This window comes from Sarcophilus harrisii, chromosome 4 (genome assembly GCF_902635505.1).
Source record: "Sarcophilus harrisii chromosome 4, mSarHar1.11, whole genome shotgun sequence".
In the NCBI taxonomy this organism is placed as follows: domain Eukaryota; kingdom Metazoa; phylum Chordata; class Mammalia; order Dasyuromorphia; family Dasyuridae; genus Sarcophilus; species Sarcophilus harrisii.
Window position 1 is genome coordinate 53,383,521 of NC_045429.1, and position 24,452 is coordinate 53,407,972.

At 37.5% G+C, this 24,452-nt stretch overlaps 1 protein-coding gene across 1 annotated transcript; it reads right to left on the bottom strand.

The window, feature by feature from the left end:
• Positions 1 to 1,622: 1,622 nt before the first annotated feature.
• Positions 1,623 to 22,502, bottom strand: ALDH9A1 (aldehyde dehydrogenase 9 family member A1). Its single transcript, XM_012547629.3, has 10 exons — positions 22,263 to 22,502; positions 18,834 to 18,963; positions 17,593 to 17,727; positions 16,276 to 16,472; positions 15,249 to 15,389; positions 13,507 to 13,695; positions 11,162 to 11,249; positions 8,496 to 8,637; positions 7,068 to 7,180; positions 1,623 to 6,725 (listed from the first exon to the last, which is right to left on the bottom strand). The coding sequence occupies exons 1-10, from the start codon at positions 22,305 to 22,307 to the stop codon at positions 6,631 to 6,633; spliced, it is 1,275 nt and encodes a 424-aa protein (XP_012403083.3). The 5' UTR covers positions 22,308 to 22,502; the 3' UTR covers positions 1,623 to 6,630.
• Positions 22,503 to 24,452: the final 1,950 nt, after the last annotated feature.

Here is a 24,452-nt window from a genome sequence, read left to right on the forward strand (position 1 = left end):
CTATATATTGTTTATATATGTTGATTAAGGCAATTCCAATAGACTTGGAGACTCTAGAGAGACAACTATGGGCACTGAATCTGAATAGAAACATAGTATTTTCATCTTTTTTTGTTTGTTTGCTTTTTTCTTTCTTGTTTTTTCTCTTTTTGGTCTCATTTTTCTTGCACAACATGACAAATACAGAAATACATTTAAAAGAATTGCACATATTTAACTTGTATCAGATTGCTTGTTGTCTTGGGGAGATGGAAGGTCAGAGAAGGAGGGAGAAAAAAACTGAACACAAAATCTTAGAAAAATGAATGTTGAAAACTATCTTTACATGTAATTAGAAAAATAAAATAATATTGAAAATAGAAAAAAGAAATTTAAAATATATACATGTTGTTTGTAAGATAACATTTGAAACAGAAGATATACACAATTAAAATAAATGCCTGGAGCAGAATCTGAAAACAAAAATGCTACAGTTAAACTTAAAAAGACAGAGATATCATGATCTCAGACAAAGCCATAGCAAAACATAAACTAGTTAAAAGAGAAAAACAAAAAAATTACATCAGATTTATAGATGAAGCTGCAAAAGGTAATACATCAAATGAACAGAATCAGTCTACAAAAAGCCATTCAGCTGAGAAGAGTAAAGTGACAAATGTACTTTGGTTTAAAACAAAACAAAAGTTCACAACAAAAGATGGGAGAAATGTCAAAAAAAAAAAAAAGTTTGTGTGGCAAAAAATCCAGGAATTATTTACAGAAGTATTAATTATTCATAGCATTAATTAATCATAGAACTTGCACTACTTGTTTCAATAGACCAATAGTATAATATGGCACTTTTAAAAATGCAATTTTGGGCTTCTAAGAGCAGTATTTCCACAGTAAGAGATATTAAATATCTACTATGCAGTAGATAAAGCACAAATCTTGGAGTCAAGAAGAATCATCTTCCTGAATTTAAATCTGGCTCCAGACACTTCCTAGCTGTGTGACCCCGGGTAAGTCACTTTACCATATTTGCCTTAGTTTCTTCATCTGTAAAATGAGCTGGAGAAGGAAATAACAAACCATTCTAGTGTCTTTGCCAAAAAAAAAAAAAAGTCAGGAAACCAGCTAGATGGTGGTGCAGTGAATAGAGCATCAGCCCTGAAGTCAGGAGGACTTGAGTTCAAATTTGATCTCAGACATTTAACATTTCCTAGCTGTGTGACCCTGGACAAGTCACTTAACCCCAACTGCCTCAGGGGGGAAAAATTGGGAAATAACTGAGTAACAACAAAGCTGCTGGAGTTACAGATGTGAAAAATGCTAGTTTTTAATCTAGAGAAGCTCATGGTGCAGTAGGGGAGGTAAGCATGTGCACAGGTGTAACTATAATGCAAGACAAAATATTTGAATTCATAGAAAACAAGAACTGTTCCATAAAAATTTTGAGGAGTATGCTATAGTTCTAAATCGGGACAGATAGGAAAGGTTTCATGGAGAAAGTAGTTGAGAAGGGTCCTGAAGGAATCTCCAAAGGAAAAGCTCCTGAGAATGATTCTGCTTGTAGGTGGAAGGGAGGGCTGGCATTTGAAAATGCAGAGAAAGCAGATGTCAAGATCCGATCAAAGAATGGCAAGAAGCCCAGTTTTAATTGCCCAGAGAGTACATAAGGGCAGCATGCTCCAAGGCAATGTGATGTAAGAGGACAAACTGAAATCAAGAAACAGAGTTTCTTGGCTGAAATTCAGGACCATGGATTTAGAGATAGGAGTCCCCTGGTCATATACTATAACTCTCATTTTAAAGATGAGCCTAACAGGTCAAGTCACTTGCCAAAGTTAGGATTCAAGCCCAAATCCTCTAATTCCAAATCTAGGACATTTTTCATTACACAAGTAGTTTATATGAAATAGGGGCATAACATAATGCTCACTCCTATGCCCAAATAGATCTGTGCCCTTCTTCCCTTTACAACTTTTCCATGTCTTCCCATGAACTTAAGTTCATCAGAGTATCCCTTAGAGGTCTTCCTCTCTCCTGTAATCAGACCATCTGGGTCCACAGCGGTCATCCATCAATCTGTTGCCTCTTGCTTTTGCCAGCTCATTTTCTTTTTCTGCATACTTGCTCTAATGACTTTTTATTCAAGTTGTTTCTAAAGTTCCTTATTTGTTATTTTGCAGAATGCTTACATTCAGCATGTGATCCTCCATTGTTTTCTGCAATATTCCTTTTTAGTTCCAGGAGACTGATATTCCATATCTCACAGGTATATACTACCAATCTAATACTGGTATTTAAAAAGATGGATTTTTGAGGAAGAAGTTAGGAAGTCTCATATGAACTGATGCAAAGTGAAGTGAGCAGAAACAAGAAAACAATTTATACAGTAACAGCAATAAGAATCAATTGAAAGACTCCTCCTGATCAATACAATGAATGACCTACCACAATTCCAAAGGAGTCATGATGAAATTGACTCCAGAGAAGAGTACTGAAGCATCTTTTCTTCCTTTCTTAGTCCTTTTTTTAAAAGGAATATGGCTAGTGCAAAAATTTATTTTGCATGACTACACATATTTGTAATGCGATAGGGGAGGGCCTTCACAATGGATAGAGGAAGAGAGAAGTGGAAGATAATTTGGAACTGAAAACAAAATTTAAGTTTAACAAAATACGTTCCTTCAAGCACTGCAATATTTCAAGACTTGCTGAAATCAACTTGATATCACCTGCTCACAAGAGCACCTAGAGAATCTTATCAATCATAGGGAATCCCTTCTTCAATTTGGACTTTCAAATTGGATCTCCTTTATCACAGCAACAAAAATCTTCCTACTTTATGCTCTGCCTTGCCTAATGTTTATGATCTGGAAGTTACTGATTATCATCTTATATCATTCAAGGACTCCCGAATGGTTTTTGCTATATGGAGAGACACCTTGTAGAAGAAAAATTCCAAGACAGCATTTTGCTCAACCAAATCAAACACATTTTCACAATTAATAATCAACATAGTGAAATTATCTCATCTTTCTGCTAATAAAGGTAAAGATGTAGAACGCTGAAATACCGCTTGTAAAAAGGCAGCATGTTTCTTACTAATAGCCTCACTAAGTCTATTATCTTAGTGTCCCAAGATAATTCACTTATAATTGTGTACATATGGGAAAGGAGACCTCTCACTCAGTAGTTGATTGCACCTGTTACCTTTCCAGGGCATCAATAACATCAAGATTTTTTCTAATGTTTTAAGTATCTTACCCCTTCCTCCGTTAATTTTGTGGATTAATCCTTGAATGTCTTCACAATTGACAATTCTAGTGTGGTTCTCCTCTCCCTATATTTGGTACAAGACAACTACTTTTTTTCATTTTATTTTTTTTAAGTGACATTTGTCTTTTATAAGCACATCCAGAACTATGAGATTCACTGAGATGATTATAACATCTTTTAATGGTGGAAATAATTTATGAAAATCCTTGCAGTCCATTTCATTTTTCTTTAACATTATCCTCATTCTGGTGTTATCTTTAGGTTCCCTCAGGATGACTTGTTGAGAATTTTAAAACAAAATGAAGAAATAAAGTAAAAACCAAGTAATGAAAGTTTGGTGAAACTAAACAGCAAGTAATCTGGAAGGAACAACCCCTAAATTTCCATCATTCTTCCTTACAAGAGTTATTACTTTTTTAATGTCTAACTAGGGCTACCTTCAGCTGCTCAATTTGTCAAGTGTTTGCTGACTAAGGTATCCTTTTGTCTCTTTTGGTCACATTATGGCAATTGATTTTCATCTGTTAAAAATTCTATAAAAAATCATAACTAATGTTGATGAAATTGTTTGCTATCCATTTTTTTGAAAATAACTTGTTTAAACATTTCAGGAGTGAGTCATTAAATGCTAATTGCATTTAATATTGTTTTCTATTCTATCTTGGTTCTACCAAGTCAATTGTCTAAGTGTACAAAGCTGATTATGGGATGTTTCTCATATCAATAGTTTGTTGGGTTTTTTTTCTCATTTGTTAAAATCTAATCTAAGATGTGGAGTTGTGGGGAAGGAGTAAATTCCAGGCATAGGGGGCAGAAGAATCATATATAAGCAACCGTATGAAGACTTATTTTGGCTAAATTAGGGAGCATGTGAGAGTCCCCTGAAAGCTGGTAAAATAAGGAAGGGCCAGATTATAAAAGACAAAATAGTCCAAGTGGTCAGTAACAAGGATCTGAAAAGGGAAACTAAAGTTAGGGATATAAAAATGGAGTGAAAGAGTTAAACTTGGTGCCTGGTCATGGGTAATGATGGTGAGAGAGCTGATTGATGTCTTCAGCTTGGGTGCCATCTACTGAAACAGACATGTGGAGGAAATATCAGAAAGGGACATTTCCCATCAACAGGGAAAGAGAGCAGTGGAATATGCAATTCAGTAAAACATCTATAATTTAGAAATATATACATATATTGAAGATATAAAAATAAGTTTGAAAATAAGATCCAAGAATCAATTTGTAAGTTCCAGTACTAAAGAATGTGTATTTCTTCCTTCTTAAAATCATTCCAAATATTCTTCAATTTTTTATGAGAAGCAGTGTGAATAGTGGAGAGGGAGATGCTCTCAAAACCAGTAAAATCTAAATTCAAGTGCTATCTCTGACATAGATGGATTGTGTGACACTGGGAAAGTCACAATCTCTCAGCGCTCCAGGGAACTTTAAGACACTAACTGCAAAGAATGCACTGCATGTAGAGGGAGTTTCTGTTCCCTAGATCAATGACATCACAGATGTAGTTTCTATCCTATTTTTTGTTCTTTGTTTCCAGCTCTATCCTTCTCAGAGAAGTATTCCTTTTAATTAATGAAATGCAGTTAATAAGCACTTGTTCCTGCTCTCAAACGGTTTATAGCCTATTAAAGGAGACAGTACGCATGAGATAAGAGTTCCCCTTCTCATGTGGGCAAATGGCAAAGAACCTTAGGGATGTCCAACTGTGATGAGCAGAGAGGCCATGGGAGAACTAGAATACCAGGGGGAGGGCAGTAGCTGTGGCCCAAGTCTCTACCTGTGGTGACCAGATCCATGCTGAAACAAGAGCAACAGAAGCAACCAGATGAGGAAGAGAGCAGGAAACCAAGAGAACAAAAGCCTCCAGACAGAGGCCACCTACCACTCAATCTAGTTCCATAATGAATCCAAGTGGAGTTAATTTCATTGCCCTTCCCCTTCCCCTTCAGAAGGTTTAGCTCCAGACTCATCCCTACCTTCCCAACCTAATTCATTTCCGTGGTGTGCAGAGGCAGGGACTTTGAGACCTTTCCTCAGGGAGTTGGAGAAAAGTCAGAAAGAGCTTTCCCCTTACATTTTCAAAATGTTAAAACTGGGCAAAAAGAAGTCTGTCTGCCTCAACACATGGATTTCATATCTGCTTGTAAATTTTATTTTTCTGGATAACCAGTCGTCAAGCTACTGATCAGGTCAGAAGCTGAACTGAGACTTTTATACAAATAGAACAAAAACAAAAACAGGAAAATCAATGATTAGGGGGAAAAAAGGCTCATGAACAAGTTTCACAAAGAAGTAGGATTCTATTAGACTGTGATCACTTCTTCCTATATTGCCATTACAAGAGGAAAACAAAGAACATTCAGCAGAGACCAGGAATGCCAGGAAAGCCGAGGGCCATCTGTCCCGTTAGCTGGATCTAAGCAGAAGGAACAGACTGTCTGCATGTCTAGAGAAGAGGAGTTTCTAGAATCACATTGGGTGGGGATGATGTGATCTTGAATCAAACTGAGAGGGAGGAATGTGGGAACTGAGACAGAGAACAGCAAATTCCTTGTTCTCACTGCATGTTCTCTTCCAAGGTATAGGTTCAATGAGGTCCTGAAATCATAAAATTTTTATTTCTCGCTCTTTTTTTTTTCAGTACATATATTAAAATTCAGTTAAGCTCGATGTTCTTATAATGGGATTCTAAATGAGATTCATTTGCTTCAGCTTAATCTGAATGATTCACTCCTATATAAAAACCTTTCTACTAAGGATTTGCCAGAAGAGGATATCTCAAGAAGAAAGTCAAAGAAACTTTCATAATGGCTCAGATAATAAGCAAAGTCTTTAATATGACTATGCTAAAAATTCTGTTCAATACTTCAATTTAATAATTCTATTAAGTAGAAGAGAAGACTATTTTTTACAAAGCTGACTTTCTCCAACAACGGGGTGAGACTGGGATATATATTAAAAGTAATCACTAAGCAAAACTATTGCCTTAATAACTTTAAAATAGATTAGAGAGAAGCATCAAATACCACTGCTGGAGTTAATCTGTTGAAGTCTTAGGCAATCCTGCTCTCCTAAAGAGAACTAAGAGTTGGCACTTTAGGGTCATGAAGAGATTCAGAGTGGGGAAAAAAACCCAGTTCTTTTGGTTAATCTGAAGAAAATGTTATTAAGTGTTTTTAACAGGGAACCTGGGCTGGGAAAAGACTGTCACTCAATCCTCTCCTTCCAAAGGATCAGAATTCCAAAGGCTGAACAGGACCAAGTCCCAGTTCATGTTCAGTCACGTTTGGTGTCAAGATGCTCATCTCGCGACTCCACCACATGATGCTGTTTTCGCATCTTTGCCTCAGCTCATCAGAATACAGACTCCACATCACCCATCTCAACACAGATGGTCTTTAGTTGTGAATAATACTCAATTGTCACCCGGCCGTTCTCTCTGCCAAATCCTGAATGAAAGAAATAAAGCCTAAGTGACTGAGAGTGAGATATAATGTTTTTTTTTAACCAACAGTATTACGTAAAATAGCAAGTAATATTCTAAAAGTTTTGTGACTATCACTAAGACTCTTTGCCTGAATTGGGGAAGATCTGATCACAATGGAAGTGATTCCATCAGCTGGGGGGAAGCATATGTGTGTATGTGTGTGTGTGTGTGTGCACACACGCATGCACATGTGTGATCAAGCACACATGCACTCATTTCTGAGGTCTCTAGTACTGGGATGTTAAAAGCCTCAAGTGTCCCTAGGGTACCCTTCATTTTCTCTTTTTTTTCCCGTGTTCCTCACCTGACATCTTATAGCCGCCAAAGGGCAACTCCACTGGGCTAACATTGTAATTGTTAATGTAGCACACCCCAGCTTGAAGCTCGGCCACCACTCGGTGAGCCCGCTGGATGTCCCTGCAGGGAAAAGAAACAATTATTTATTACTGTCAGAGATCAAAGTTTGGAAGCAACCAACAGGTTTCAAAGGTTATTCAGCCAGGCGAATGACTGAGTAAGAACCAGTTATCACTTCCAAAATGGTTTTAAGACCTTTACCTTTGGTGCAGAATAGATAGGGATTAGGATTTTATGGGCTCACATCAAAAAGCTTCATAAAAATCAATGGTGGCTATCAAGATGTGCAAAGCATTTCTCTCCTTTTGTGAAATAAGGTCAATGTCTATAAAGCAGAGCAAAACCGAGGCCTGTAAACTCAACCAGCTCAAATCCCAGATCCCAAAAAGGGCTTCCTGGAGTACTGTGGTCTCTATACATACAGCTCAGAAGCACAGCAATAATGGGGATTCTGCCTCATCTCAATGGGCAGAAGGCTGCATATTTCTAGATTATCAAACATACAACATAAAATAGGAGAGGACCATGGCAAATAGCCTACTCCTATTTCAGAACTTTCCTGTACCCATCTTTAAGGCCTCTCATTGCCCAGATCCAAGCTGGGGTCAGATCCTGTCAATTCTACCTTCCTAACCTTGCTGGCAGGTGTCCCTTTTCTCTTCTGATACTGTAGGGACCACTACCTTTCTGGTTGCTCTCCCTGCCTCATCTTTCCCCACTCCAGTCCATCAGCTGCCAAAAAGAAGGTCTGATCTTATTTAAATAACTCCTGTGATTCCCTATTACTTTAGGGACCAATTTTAAATCCTTTGTTTGGCGTTCTTGTTGTAACATACTCCCTCACTTTTTCCAGTCTCCTTATATACTGGCCTCCTGCCTATTCCTCACACAGGATGCTCTATCTCCTGACACCTTCTTCCTGTCTCCTACCTTCCTGGCCTTCTTTCAAGTCCCACCTTGTACTTCAAAAAGCTTTTATTGGATCTCTCTCCCCTTAATTCTAGTGCCCTCCCTCTCATGATTAACTCCACCTTATCCTGTATATATCTTGTTTAAGTACAGTGTTGTTAAATTGTGAGCTACTGGAGAGCAGGGACTAGGCTTTTTGCCTTTCTTTGTATCCTAGTACATAGTAAGGTACTTAATGTCTGATCAAATGATACAAAGTCAAAAAAAAAAAAAACCCTATCCTTGCTCTCATGTTTACTAAGAAAATCACTTTCACTTTGCAAAGTTCTGACGCAAGGACTAAGCTCTTGCTTCCTACCAACAAGCCTAGGCCAGCGAAAACCAAAAAGAAATGCCAGAACAGGAGCACCTAGACAGAGATCCCAGCCCCACTCCTAGGGAACAGCTTCTGAAAAGTCAGGCACACCTGGTAAAGACACCAGCTGCCAGACCAAAGTTGGTGTCATTCGCTCTCTCGAGGACCTCCGCCTCTGTGTCAAAGGACAAAATGGACATCACTGGTCCAAAGATCTCTTCCTTCACACAGGTCATGCCATCTTTGCAATTTCCTGTAAGCAAGAAAAGCAAAGCAAAAACGTACGTTAGGGAAGTAGTAACTGGTCTTGATACATGAAATTATTTTTCTTGTCTATACTGTTGAAAAAAGCCTTTATTCACCAGCCCTGAAGTCAGGAGGACCTGAGTTCAAATCTGACCTCAGCTACTTTCTGGCTGTGTGACCCTGGGCAAGTCACTTGATTCCAATTGCCTCAACAAACAAACAAACAAAAAAAAGAAAAGAAAAAAGCCTTTATTTACAGGTATATACTTCTTTACCTAACCTGAAAATCCGAAATAAATTTAATAAACATAAAACCAATAAATGAAGAGCTAGTTATTCACCTTATGATGAAATTGAATAGTTTCTTTACACTTAAGCTACCCTAATAGCATTACTGAATCGACATAGGCAGAAACATGAACAGTGATTTAGATCATGGCTTGGCAAACCACAGCAATTCTAGCCCACTTCTTGCTTTTGGGGGAAAAAAAAATTTGTAGCTCAACTGCCATACAAAAGCAAGACTTGGCCCCAAATGAAGACTGCCAATTCCCAATTTAGATAGCAACCTCCTCACCACATTTCTCAAACCAATGGGCCTTTAATACAATCTACAGCACAAAAATTATGACTGTCCACAATGAAGATGTTGCAAGATAAGCACTAAATTAAGAGACTCTGCCACCCAGGAGAAACAGTTAAATTATAATTAGTTTAGATCAAAAGGGTTTTTGAAAATTTGTAATCAAAATAACAACTAATAATCACAATATTTAATTAACCAAAAGACTTCATTATCACCGATATTTAGCAGATAATGATGAATGCTATATTATCAGACTGTTCTACCTATTGTGAGTCTGTAGACCAATAATATGATAAAGAGGAATGAGGGAGATGAAACATGCTGCCCACCTCCAGATAGACTGTTATGGACTCCAGAGTGAATATGGAAGGCACATTTTTAAAGAGATATAGTTAGTGGAGGAATTTGTTTTAGATGATTATACATGTTTGTAAGGAGTTTCATTTTTCTTGTTTTCTCAATGAGGAGAATAAAAGGGAAGGAAGACAATTGAGACCTGTAAATAAAGTAAAACTGAATTTTAAAAAAACTTTTAAGAGAAAGAAAAAAATGAGAACAAGACAGGAATCAAATACTCAAGGAGCAGGAAGGAAAAAGTGGCCCACTTCTTACCTAAAATTTAAGTCATTAGACCTTTAATCAGAAATAAAAATGACCTTCAATCACCTATGCCTCTCAAGGGAATAGAGGCAGGTGAAAATTACGTCTATGTTAAGAACTTTTCTTAGCTCTGAGTTCACAATTTTTAACCATACATTGAGAATTGCACTGAGATGCATTTTCATTTTCAAAGTTAAATTGCATGTATAAAATGCCTGTGTCCTGGTCTTTATGCCAGATTTCTTTAACCATTCTTTCAAATATACACACAAAAAATATCACTCCAGAATTTATTAAAAATTTGCTTGTTCTTATCATTAAGATAAAGTATACTAACCTATCATAAATTTTTATTAGATCCAGAAATACACAAGAGGTCATTAGTCAAGATTGTTTTATGTTGTGTGAGGGTACAAGATTAGTTGATTGTATTTAACTAAATAAGTAGAAGAAAATAAGTAGAAAGAAGAAGGGAGAGAAAGAAAGGGTCAGAATTGTCTTGCCAAGTTATGTTCTAATGTTCCAAAAGCACAAAATCAAAGCTCTTCTTCTCTGTACTTAAAAGATAGCTAAATTGGATTCAGTGAAACTGTACTTTTCTATTACGGGGTCTTCGTGTCTTATTCTAGATACATTATTTAAAGTTTTCTTGTATTATTCTCCTTACCCCTACTTCTCAGGTTGCTCTCAAAATCAAATGAGATAAAAATTGTAAAGCATTTATTAGCACAGTGCCTATAACAAGCAATAAATAAATATTACCTGTTATTGCAATTATTATTACTCTTTAATTTATATAAATTGCTCTTAATTGAGGCTAAAAACTCTTAAGCCAGAACCTGACAATCAATGCTGATTTCAACACATGTTAAACTGATAAAGCTGTCTGTGGCCTCCATCTCTTGGTATAGAGGTGAAGGACTGTAGAAGAAGCAAGAGACATACATTTTCAAACAATACAAAATAATTCTTGGGATCTTCAAGAATATACCTGATTCTAGCACACATTACAACAATTTACTTTTCTTCATTTGTTACAAGGAGACCTTATTTTGAGAATAACAGGGTGGAGAAAGAGTGATTAGTGATAATGAGGCAAAGAGAAAAAGAAAAATTCCACTAACAAAAGCAACTAGAGAGCAGAAGGAAGTTCAGAAGACAGCAGACAAGCAAGGCAGTGTTGGGATTACCCTGTTCAATGTTCTATTTCTAAAACGAAGCCGTAAGAAACAGATTCACAGCTTCATTCGGAATTTTCATTTTTTTTTTAATAGTTCCCCTTGTTTGTGGTCATGCTCACAAAATAAGCTTCCATACAATTCCAGATGCAAGGGCAACAACATACCTAGGACACAGGGTGTCATATAGTAGCCATCCTTTAGTTTGGGATCCTCTGGAACACACAAGTCTCCACCACACAACACCTTAGCACCCTACAAATAAAACCAGTGTAGATTGTAGGTAAACACAAGTCCGCAAGGTAAAATTCTCCCAGGCATTTCCCAGTCATGCTGCTTGTGCTTAGCAGGAGAGGCCCAAAGCACGAAGCTAAGGAGATCCTGGTCCTGTTCCATAGGACATACAGAAGAAAAGAGTTTTAAAAGTTACCAGGAGAGTTCATTGACCTTCCTTCTTCCCAATGACTCTCTCAAATACCTTCCTGACTTCTCTTCCAGGTCTCAGCCCCAGCCCACAAACAGACAGTGTTTCCAATTCCACTCTTCTCATTATGCCATATGGACATTTGGTAGTCCAAGCTCAAGAAAGAAACTGGGGTAGGACACACAGACCTGGGAGTCACCCATGGAAAGATTTAATGGAATCCACAGAAGCAGATGAGAACATCAAGGGAAGAGTGAATATCGAAAGAGAAGGGAGAGGAGCTACAGCAGAGACTGAAGAGCAGACATATAAGAGAGAAAGTATGCACCCTACCCAGAAAGAAAAAAAAAAAAAAAAAAAAAAAACTTTAAAAAATACACCAGTAGGAGCTCTGCTATCACACACCTTATTATCCTCATTTCAGAGATGAGGAAACTGACAGAAAGAAACGGAGGAACTTGTTCAAGGTCAGAAAACTACTAAGTATCTGAGGCTGGATTTGAACTCAGATCTTCCTAACTTCAGGTGTGGTACTATACTGTACTCTTCAGTCTGCTGATCCACAGAAAGACAGGAATCAAATAAAAGTCAAGGACCTGTTTCTCGCAAAATTAGCATACAGAGCATGGTTAGAATAAGTGATGACTTGGGTTTTAACAGCATGTTTCCTCAGAAAAGTTAACATATTAAAACTCTTCTACCATCCGCTCCTTAATTTCACATCAAAAGAAACCCCACATGGATAAAATTTCAGTCTTTCAACTAAATGGATTGTGAAGGAAACAAGAGGTCTTCTACAAACAAAACCATAAATGAGAAGTTTGGAGGCCTCGGTGCAAAGCTTTCAAATTATATAGGCTAATTAATGAACAGGACTCCTTCCAACATCACCAGCAGCAGGAAATCACATTACTGGAGGTGAAAAGAACATAGGCAGCATAGAGATGGATTTCCAAAACAAGGAATTCCCTCAAAAATGTATACATTCCCTCTCTGACCCTCTTGAGAAGATCACAAGGATGCATCCATCTCTCCATGCTAAACAGAGTCTACACCCCACCCAAGTGGGGTTATAAATGACTACAACCCCAGGAATTCCTATCCTGTGTCCTGTAACCAGATGTTCTCCAGAAGTCCAAACCCTGCCCTTGAAATCATTCTACTTCTGAACACCTGTAATCCTTCTAGTATTTCCAAGTTCTGAGATAGCTGAATACAAAAGAGTCACTTTTTTTAAACACAATCTTGAGTTACATATATTGTTAGAAAGTTTCCCCCGCAAAGTTCTACAACCATCAAATCCTGTAGCTCAAACTTTTTGTATTTTGTGGAATTATGATTCTATCACTTAACATATTATCCATTCCTCCCAACTTCTGACATCCCCAAGTCATCCCTAAGAATCAAAAACTGAGTAAGTATTTATTAAGCATCTATTAGATACCAGGTAGCGTGCCAAGTGCTGGGGATAGAAAAAGGAATTTTCTTATTTTAACAAATTTAATCTAGAAGTAGGTTACAAGGTACAGAAACATCTAGGCAATGTCTCATTCTTTAAAGAACAAGATGTAAGCATTGACAAACAAAGATGCCTAGAGAAGTCTTGCTGTCATTAAAGTATATGATCAGAAATGTTAACTATCATAGATTATTAGTCTGTCTAAAGTCACCGCCATCTAGTGGCAGTTCTCTGAAGTGCTAGGCCAGAAAACGGATTGGGAGAGGACCACGGACATGTACCTGCTTAGGAGCAGGGAATGTCAGGAAGATAGGACTCCACTATGCCTGAAGGAAAAAGCCCAGCACCCAGTTTTGTTGCCCCTAAAAGTCATTTGAGGCAGAGACCCTGGGAAAGAAGTCAAAAAGTGAGCAATAAGAGGAAAATAAGATTTTTAAAAAGTGGAAGAAGTAATCAAAGATCTTGGAAGAAGAAAGCCTAAAGACTTTGAACATAAACAGATAAATAAACAGTATATGGTGAAGAACAGGTTAGACTAGTAGTAACCAGGTAGAAATAAGAATATAGAAGAATCAAATACTGTAATAATTGACAAGAAAAATGAAATCCACACTCTCCTTATTTCTTACCTCGTTCTTTGCCTGCTCAATGAACCCAAGGACATGTTGCAGATGTGATCGATTGATGAGGGGACCCATTCTCGTGTCTTCCTCAAGAGGGTCCCCTATCTTTATCTTTTTGGTTTGTTTTACTACTTCCTCTGTAAATTTATCCAGAATTTCTCTTTGCACAAATACTCTTGTGCCATTACAGCAAACCTGAGGGTGGGCAGAGAATAAAACCCAGAGCATAAACTGTACAAGAATTAAAAAACCTAAAATATGAAAAGCCTAAGAAGAAAAACAAGAGTTCTTGCTATCCCTGAGCATTTTTCAGTTTTAGATAACATCCAACAAAAGACATAGTCTTTTTCAGACATAAACTTATTCTACTGGATTTATCATTTGTCTGACTTAAGATGTTTATTTTAAAACCATATTAGCCATTCTGAGTTGGGATTTTGGGGTTTTTTAAAATTATACTTTGTAGAAGAACATGGGATGTGGAGGGGCAACAGGGAGGAGTTAGTATCAAAAAAAGAGAAAAGTTTAACAATCACTGATTTTTCTTCTCCCAAGAGAAATCATTTGGCTCAAATCTTACTTCTGTTTCTGTTCTAAGGAGAATCATATTTTGAATTGAAAAGGCAAATAAAAAGGGCCAAGGAGGGATGTCAAAATATAACATAAATAAGAACAGAAAACAGAACACCCAAATTTACTCAAACCTAGAAGTGTGGCAAAGCCGGCAGATATGACCGCTCGGCTATTTTAAGTCAGCTTTGGAACCTCATGGTAAATGAAACAAGCAATACATGACAAGAGCAAATGTGCCAATTTTCACAAGAACAGAATCTGTGAAGTATGAGCCAGTGAGCCTAGTTTTGATTCTAGCAAAGTTACTGAGTGTATATAGGGATGATTTGTCTAAAAAAAGATGAGGTGATCACAGTTACCCTCACTTCATCAAAAACAGGTCAGGCCAGATCAGATTTTTTTCTGATCAGGCTACCAAAAATGAGCAATGAGGGTGATGCTGGAGAGCTGCGTGAAGAAAAAAACTGATTAAATAAAAAATCTTCTCGTGTTACTTGTATGGATAAGATGGAAAAAAAGTGAGTTAGACAGTAGTATAACTATAACAGGTTTGGAACTGGCTAAACTTCATGACTTTAAGTCAATTTAGAAGTTCTCTCAAGTTGTCCTTGGCATTTTGCTATTTGACATTTTCATTAGTGACTTTGATAAAAGGCATAGATGGTATATTTATCAAATTTTCAGATGACACAAAACTAGGAGAGATAGATAATAAGAGACAACTGGGACTCAAAAAAATCTTGATACAATACAATAGATGCCTTCAAGTATATGAAGTACTGGGATGCTGAAAGAAAATTAGATTTGTTCTTCTTGGCTTCAAAAGGCAGAAAAAAAAGCAAAGCAAAGAAAAAATTATAGTCACTCAGAAGTGAAACAGGAAGTCTTGGAAAGCAGGGGATCCTCTCTTCACTAGAGACCTTTTATCCAAGGCTAGATGATCACTTAGTATGAAGGATGCAGAGAAATTCTAACTCTCCATAGGTGGGGATATATGGCTTCGGAATTCCTTTACATTTATGAGATACTTTCATTATGTGACTTAATCCAATTATTTATCTCTAAAGTCAAAGCAAGTAAATAAACATTTGCTTCCTTCTCAGCTCCCCCAACAGGAGCTCAACAAGAACTTTTCACTACTATTAGCATTCCTTTTCATAAGGGAAGATGCATACCTCTCCTTGAGTAAGGAAGTTGGCCATCATTGCCCCCCTCACAGCATTCTCTATATCACAGTCTGAGAAGATGATAAGGGGAGATTTGCCTCCAAGCTCCAGGGTGACAGGTTTGACGCCTTTAGAGGCCAGCTCCATGATCTAACACAGAGAACATTCACAAATCAAAAAGTAATCACCTTATCTTCCTCCCTTTTTGGCCTCCTCCCATACATCATCTCCCAAGAATATTGGTGATTAGTCCTTAAAGCCCACTATGCTCTGGAGCTCCTAGAATCCTTGATATCCTTCAAGACCCAAGTCCCACCTTGTGCAGGCGTATGTTCCCAGGTCCATTTACTGCTAAAGTCTTCCCTCTAAAATCCCTTCCCTTTACAATGCCCCCTTTTCCCTCTTTTTATATCCCTAGCACTAAGCATAGCTCCTGGCACACAGTAAGCACTTAATAAATGTTTGCTGACTAGCTGTTTTGGGGATCTAAGCTTACTTAAAATATATTCTTCTCCACTGATGCTTAATACCAAATTAGAACAGAAAAAAAAAGGCTACATTAATATGCATGAATGGCTAAAAAGGTCTTTTTACAATTACTAGGCATGAGGTGGACTGGAGGTCAAAGCATATATTAAGCTGGGAAAAAAGAGGTTTATCTAAAAAATACATTTTAAAACTCTTATCTTCTCAAGTCCCATATTCGAAGTAGTAAATCACTGAACAATACAGTTACTCTCTGAAATGTTAAACTCATCCTCTGGCACATACAAATAGAAGGAGATAATGATTTCCACCTTAATTTGATCCTACATAAACATACCATTTTAACTGCCTGGAGTCTGCTGACTGCCTACCTTAATACCATTTAGATAAGTCTAGACTTTCAATCAAAAACACACCTCCCCAGCACAAGCTAGGGAAAAAAAATTAAAATCAGTGGGTAAGCATGTTAGAAAATCTGCTAAATTTGACAGCATCTAACTGATTAAGATGGGAACCAGGTCCCAGCTGCCCAAGCACCCTTCTTAAGCACCTTCTTGCCAGTGGGCACACTCCCAGTGAACGAAACTTTAGCCACATCCCGATGCTGGCATAGAAACTGGCCTGTGGCAGCCCCACCTTGCACCACATTGAAGAGCCCTGGAGGCACCCCAGCCTCAGTATAGATTTCAGCCAACAGCAACGTTGACACAGGCGTGAAGGGAGAAGGCTTAAAGACCATGGCATTTCCTGCATAGCAAAGAGAAGGACAGCTCCGGTTGGGAAAGATTAGCAGGGAATGTTAGAAAAGACTTACATGTTAATTTCCTTTCCATTCATCTTTGTGCTAAAGAATACATTTCACTTTTCTTCCACACTGGTTCTTTCCATTTAGTGAATTCCCCTTTAAAGGACGACAGACACTCTCCCTATCAACTCATTTCACTAATCAATTCAATGTGAGGATATAGCTCAAAATAAGGGCATAAATCAATTTAAAAAAATAAAATTTCAATAGACCTCCCCAATTATAATGTCTTAGATCTATTTCATACATTTCTCTAAAAAGAACTGAACTTCCTTCCCTCTAGATGATTATTTTAAAACCATCTGCCATACTCAAAGCCTCTTGCTTTTTTCAACTTTATTCTTTGTCTTACCCCTCTGCAATATGATTGGCTTTTGACCTTATCAGTCAATGGAAAGTGCTGTCCAGGATTACCAACAATTTCTTAATTGTCAAATCCAACAGTCCTTTCTCAGTCTTTATTCTTCTTGACTGTTCCTATAGCATTTAATGCTAGAACGCAACTAGCATTAGTTCTGGACATTCTCTTCCTAAAGTAGTCATGATACATAACTCATTCATTTTTTTTTTGCACATCTCCATCCTTGGCCTATTGTCTATGGATAAGTGTCCCCTAGCATACTGTACTAGGCCGTTTTCTCTTATCTCACTATAGTCTCTTCTGGTAATCCTCACAAACTCCTATAGGTTCAACTCTCATCTCTATGCAGAAGACTCCTAGATCTGTAAAACTAGCACCAGTCTCTCTCCTTAATTCTAGATCAACAGCAACAACTGCAGGTTTCATCAGTATACCAAACTCCAAATGTTTAAAGCAGAATTTATCTTTCCCCCCAACTTTCTAACTCTCCTATTTATATTGAGGGCACCTTTACCACCTATCCAGTCCACATCTTTGGAATACTCTTCTACTTTTCTCTTTCTTTCAACATACTGGGACTGGAGAGCAAGCTTTTGGCACATGCACTAGGGCCTTCCTTTTCTGAGTTACATATAGCAGGAATATATTCAATAAGAATTTATTGCTTTAACTTGAACAGGCTGCAATGTCTACAACCTTACCACAAGCCAAAGCTGGGGCAGACTTCCAACTAGCAATCTGGAAAGGGTAGTTCCATGCTCCAATTCCAACACATACTCCAAGAGGTTCCCGTCTGGTGTAGCCAAATGATCCACCAGGCAGCTGGACATGTTCACCTAAGGAGAAATACAGAAGGGAAGATACAATTCTATTCTCTTCTAAGAGACAAAACTCTGTTACCTCCAACAAATACCTCCTTGGTCAGACTGTCTCCTCGATGTTCTCCAAGCATAATAACATGCTTATGCCTGCCATCCTGTTGTCTTTCCCAGTTACCCCTAATCCTCCACTTAATCCAATTTCTGCCCATCCTTCAAAATCTAGCTCAATTCTTACATCACCCATGAATCATTAATTCTCTAATAACTAGTCTACATGGATCTCTTTCATTCCTAACTAAACTTGATACTCTGTGTGAAGATGTATATGTGTGTATATATATTTATGTGTGTATATATGTATATATATATATATATATATATATACATATATACATATGTATATATATGTATATATGCACATATGTATAAATATATGTGAATATATAAACCTATATACAGATATAAAAACACAAATATGCAAACATATACATACACGAGAGAGACAGAAAAAGAGGTCAGAAAAATATTTACATTCTGAAACTAAAAAAGTCATTTTTTCCCTTTATTTCAAATATGTAAAATCTATCTTTTCAACAACATTGCAAACTTTTTGACAGCAGGAATTGTGATCCATACTACTTTTGCATCTTACATAGTGAGTAATCAATAAATAATTTCCCAAATACTGGATCTGAATGGTAACAACTTAATCCTCATTCCAAAATCCAGTTAATCTTCTCTTTTATTAAATAGAAGGAGTCACTGGAATATAAAGAATTAAGTTGATTTATCCAAATTTATTCAATGAGAATAGAGTAGAAGCAGGAAGAACATTGAAAATGGATTCTCACACTAATAATTAGCAAAACAACTAACACTCTCCTGGTCAGATGGCCATAATCAGTCAGTCAGAAAGTGTTCAGAGTACAGAGGCCACTATACTAGATGCAAACATCTAAGAACTTTCAGACTTGTGGGTCAGAGCACAGGAGACACCAATATGAAATAACTAAACCAGGTAAGGGTTTCTCCAATGAAAGTTAAAATCTTAACTCCCACTACAATAAATTTATTCTAGTTATGGCTGAAGACTCAGTGCCTCATTAAGAGTATGATCTTACCTCCCATGGAAGCAGCCAATCCTGCATAATATTCTAAGCACTGCCAAGAAGTATCAATATCTAATCGAGCCTCAAAGACAGATTTTCCATTGTTGATGGTTTCCACAGTTGCTATTTCATCCTTCCGTTCCTTCAAGTAATGAAGAAAAAACAGATTAAGGACATATCTTCTGATTGTATTCACTATCAAACTATGCAACATAAACAAAATATCTAGTTCTTGCAATAAAAAAATTGTCCCTGGAAGAGAATGAAAAAAAAAAAAAAAATGATACTAACTATGGGGAAAAACAGAAACACAACTATTATCCAACAGTAGTTCCCCCCCCCAAATACTTGTAGAACTGATATCAAATTAAAGTTTCATTTTAGGGTATTAGGAAAAGAGGGTTAGGAGAAATCTATTCATATCATACACATACACACACACCTATGACATCAGGGAAGTAATCTAATTCATTTACATGTCGTGGTGTCACCTCCCTGATGTTGTGGTCCTCTTCAAAATAAAGGACAAAAAACAACAACATATACCTATATCTACACACACACACATATTTACATGTATATATGTAAGGATATATATATATGTGTGTGTATGTGTGTGTGCTTATTTATTTATTTACAATATATATATTTAATGAATATGTATACATTTTCATTAAAAAAATTTAGAGAATTTTTAAAAAATAATCTGATACATAACTGGCATTGCAATATTCATAAATATTAATCCCTTAAATTCTATCCAAAGGAATTCAACAGGCAGGAATTACAAAATAATTCTTCCATAAAACTTGGCATATGATACTCATTTGGAGTCCTGGATTTGTCCAGCTCACATTCCACAGCTCCCCAGAGATATAAAAAAATGTAAAAAAGGAAAGCAACAAAAATTATAACCTTTTGAAAAACAGGCCCTTCAAGAAAATGATAAAAAGAAAGTGATTTGTCTTAAAAAAAAAAACCTTACTTCAATACCTTGGAATATAGACAGACACAGAACAACATAAAAGGAAGACAGGACAAACAAAATGAAATAACAGAAATTAGGCAGTTCTCCATTGTCCTTACGGAGTTTTACTGTAACTCTTGGGAGATTGTAGGATTTTTCTGACTTACAAGCAGATGACCTTATTCAATGAACCCTGATATTAATAAGGTAGGTCTTTACTTTAGGGAGAAGCTTGGAGTTAGTAGGACAGATGCAATGAGCACAATGCCATTTGCAAACAAGAGCTTCTGGAGGATATCACAGAAACCCTCTGCTATTGGAATATATACTGGAGATGCTCCACAACAATGGCCAATGCCTTTGATGAACATATGCTCTCTTTTTTTTAGAATCTGTTTGTTCCAGAGTGTGGAACACAACATAGCATTCTCACTCTGTTGTTATTTGCTTGCAATGTGTTTTCTTTCTCAGTTTTTCTTTTCCTTCTTTCTTGATCTGATTTTTCTTGCACAAGATAAACTGTATAAATATGTATACATACATTGGATCTAATATGTATTTCAATAAATATATTGACTACCTGCCAGCTGGGGAGGGGGTGGAGGGAAGAAGGGGAAAATTTGCCACAAAAAGTTATGCAAGGGTCAATGTCAGAAAAATTACCTATGCATATACTTTGTAAATAAAAAGCTTTAATAAAATTAAAAAAAAAAAAAAAGAATTTGTTTGTTCCTAATAGTGAACAGAGTATATACTCTTCTATGACTGATCCTGACATTTTATTAGGAGCCTTTAAGAAGTTTTAATCTAGCAAATAAAATGTTGTTTTTTTATAATCAACAAATAGTAAGCACAATCTTATCTTATACTGGACACATCTTTTAATCAACTATGAAACCACAATGATGTGGTCCATTGTATAACATCATTTATAACGGCCTGCTATCATACCCATATTAAGAATGTCCCTGATGTATATGTGGATTATTGTCTGAAAATTTTAATAAAGATGGGAAAAGTTGTTACTAATATTCTTGAAGTTCTCTTAAAATTATCTGCTTCCTTTTTCTTCTACTGACTTTCATGTTCAAAGAAATCTTCCAATCCTGGTTTCTTAGTTGTAATAAATGTAAATGGATGACTGCTATCAATTACTGAACCAACCATCAGTGATCTTCCACTGTAAATGAACATGTTAGCACGATGGCTTATAAATGCATCTATTTGGCAACAGTTAATCAACTATATGAAATAGTAAAAATAAAGATTTTCTGGACCAACAAGGTTAAGGACTAAACATCCCTAAATGGCTTGAATAAAATTATAACATACAGAAAGACAAAATTAGTGGCTAGGTGTAGGTATTCTGTTTTATTATAAAACCACAAGAAGCAAAAGACTTGGGAGAAAAAGATTAATTGACTTTTTGACTTAAAGGTTATGAGACACTGGAATATTTCCCAGAAAAGGTTGGGAAGTCTCATTCTCTCAATTCTTTTTAAAACAAGTTTATAGCTGTCTTTTGGCACTGATTTAGGCCATTCTGCAGAGAGAATAGAGTGTAGTGGCTAGGCCTCTGAGATGCTTTCTGTCCTTATGTTATCATTTCCTATGTTCTTTAGGAAAATATCATTTAACTAAACAATCACAGATGGTTATTAATAGATGTTTTGACATAAGACAACAAAAAGCGCCTGAATGTTTCAGAGAGCTCCCTTCCATCCCCCCAAAAAAGCTGGGACTCTGGGCTCCTCCCTGACAATTCAGAATGCTACTTATTACAGAATCAACAGGGATCTATTTCTTAAGACATAAAGCTTTCCAGACTTCACCTCCTAGAGGAAGTAAAATTCTCTACTACCATGTACCCAAAAAGATTTCCAATCTTATATCTCAAAGGATTTACCCAGCTAAGGTTAGAGAAGTTCATCAATGTAATTACTACCAAGATGATGACAACTTTTGACCATGAAAAGTTGTGAAATTATTCTCACATCTATCAAGGGCTTTTAACCTGCATTTATAGCAAGTTCCTAAAGAAATCAGGGTTTGCATCATTTTGAATATTATAAAAGCAAATTAAACTGAGTCGTTATCTAGAAAACAGGGTAAAAATATATGAATAAAAATATATATACAGATTCTTGAAGACAATAAATAGGCCAGAAAAAGTTAGGAGGGTCATTGAAGGCTCAGTGGAATTAAGAGGGAAGGAGGAAAGAGCATAAAATAAGATAAAAAGTGAACAAACTACAAGGATGAATTACTATCAAGCAAAGATAAACCAAGTATAAAGACTCATATACAGCCCTATATGATCAGCTGAGCTAAGTAAATAGAACTTCCTCCCAAACTAAATTACATATCATGTAGTTTTACATTAAGCCCAGGCATCATAAAGAACCAACTGAACAGTTCAAGGGTAACTTTCCAAAAGGGGAAGAGTCCTATAAAAAGGAATAAAACCAACACACTCTAATTATCCTGGCAGCTTCCAGAAGGATTCGGGAACGTTCCATGCCTGATTTTTTCCTCCATATTTTAAAAGCAGCTTTTGCACTCTGAACTGCCAAATCTACTTCCTTCTCTCCGGAGCAAAGGAAAGTAGCTATTACTCGGCCTAAAATGGGAATAAAAAGAAGATATATTTCCAATATAAACACTAATGCAGGCAATGTAGTTAGGAATATTCAGTGGATAAAGCACTAGGCCTGAAGTCAGTAATATTTGAATTTAATGCAGCTATGTGACTCTAGCCACTTCATCTCTGTCTCAGTTTCCTTAACTGTAAAGTTACCTCCCAGAGTTATTATGAGATTCAAATGAAATATTTATTTTACATTTATTATATTATGTAAAAAGCCCTTGATATTAATAAACGCTTATTATCTTCATTTCCCTACCTTCACCAGTTTCAACACCATCAAAACAAAGGATAGTTTGTGTGGAAGACAATAATTAATCCCACCCTTTGGAGCAAGAGTACCAAACTCAAATATAAAGAGTACATAATATACAGACTACATATTAATTACATATTAACATTATTTCTTTCATTATATTTTATTTATTTGGCTACCTATTTCCCAATTACATCTTAATTTTTCCCAATTTTTAATTATTTTAAATACTTCCCAATTATATTTGGTTCTCAGCAAGTCAGTTTGACACCTGTATTTTATAGCACGGAGTTCCTCATATGACCTTATCAGCAGGCTCGTTGGATTTTTCTGATCCCAGAGAAGGTTTCTTAACCTCTCAAAACTCACTTCTGGCCAGTTCTGCCATTTACACTTTCTACTGAGTCACTTAACTCTACTAAATTGGTATTAAGATCACTGCTAGATTGGGCTAATTAGGCCATCAGTCTCACTTAAACTTTGCATCTCCCTTCTGGGGCACCAAACCTCTAAATTAAGCAGTCACTTAAAAAGGATTTTAAAAATCGATTTCCAATAAATATTGCACAATCCCTGAGGCAAAGAAATCCTTCTAGGGAGCACAAAAGGTGGGACTTCGCAGAGTGGTTGTGAGAATCCCAGATAATTATGCTGATGAGTCTCTACTACAACTTCTAAAATGTCCTTCTGCTCTCCAAATGTGGTTACAGGTGTTGTACACCTTAAAGTCCCACGTAGAATGGCAAAATTTGCTTTAGGCTTCTCCTTCCTAACCAGGATCAAGGAAAGAACTCCGTCCCATACCAATTTGCCATCTGGGGGAGGGGGAGGGTGGGGAAAATCGGTTTGACAAAGGGATAATTTGTAAAAATTCCCCTTTTTAATTTTTAAAATTTTTTTAAAAAATTTTTCCCCTTTTTCCCCCCCCCCCTTTTTTTTTTTCTTTCTTTCTTTTTCCCTTTCCCCTTTCCTTTTCCTTTCCTTTCCTTTCTTCTTCTTCCCTCCCTCCCTCCTCCCCTTCTCCCCCTTTTCCCCCTTTCCCTTTCCCCTTCCCCCCCTCCCCCCCTTTTCCCCCCCCCCCCCCCCCTTTCCCCCCCCCCCCTCCCGCGGGGCAGGGGTACCCTTTTGGGGCGGGAAACCCTGTTTGGGCTAGAAAGGGGGGGACTTTTTCTTAAAGGGCGAAAACCCCGGGGGGAAAGGGGTTTTTTTTCCCGCCCCCTTTTTTTTTGGGGGAAAAATTTTTTGGTCCCCCCTTTTTTCCCTTTCGGGCCCTTTCGGGCTTCCCCCTTTTTGGGGGGGAGGCCAGCGGTTTTGGGGCAAAGGGGGCGGGAAACCCCCCCCCCCTTTTTTCCCTTTGGGGGGGGAAAGGGGGGGGGGGCCCCCCGCCGGGGGGGGGGAAAAATTTGGGGGGGTTTCTTTCGGCCGGGCCCCCGGGGGGTTTTGGGGTCCCCTTTTGGGGCAAACCCCAGGGGGCCCGGGGGGGGGTGGAGGGGGGGGTTTCCCCCGGGGTTTTGGGGGGGGGGGTGGGGGGGAGGGAAGGGGGAGGGAAAGGGGGGGGGAAAGGGGGAAAGGGGGGGGAAAAGGGGGGGAAGAGGGGGAGGAAAAAGGGGGGGGAGGGGAAAGGGGGGGGGGGGAGGGAAGGAAGGGGGGGAAAAAAAAGGGGGGGGGGCAAGGGAGGGGGGAGGGAAGGAAAGGGAGGAAAGGGAGGGAAGGGGGAAGGAAGAGAGGAAAGGGGGGGAAGGAGGGAGGGAAAAGGGAAAAGGG

Excerpts from the sequence above, each read along its gene's own strand:
- ALDH9A1 (XM_012547629.3), bottom strand. The coding sequence starts at position 22,307 with ATGGAACGTTCCCGAATCCTTCTGGAAGCTGCCAGGATAATTAGA. Across the intron at positions 17,728-18,833 it reads ATTGGCTGCTTCCATGGGAG|GTGAACATGTCCAGCTGCCT; the intron begins GTAAGATCATAC and ends ATTTCTCCTTAG. Across the intron at positions 11,250-13,506 it reads TTGAGCAGGCAAAGAACGAG|GGTGCTAAGGTGTTGTGTGG; the intron begins GTAAGAAATAAG and ends TTTTATTTGTAG.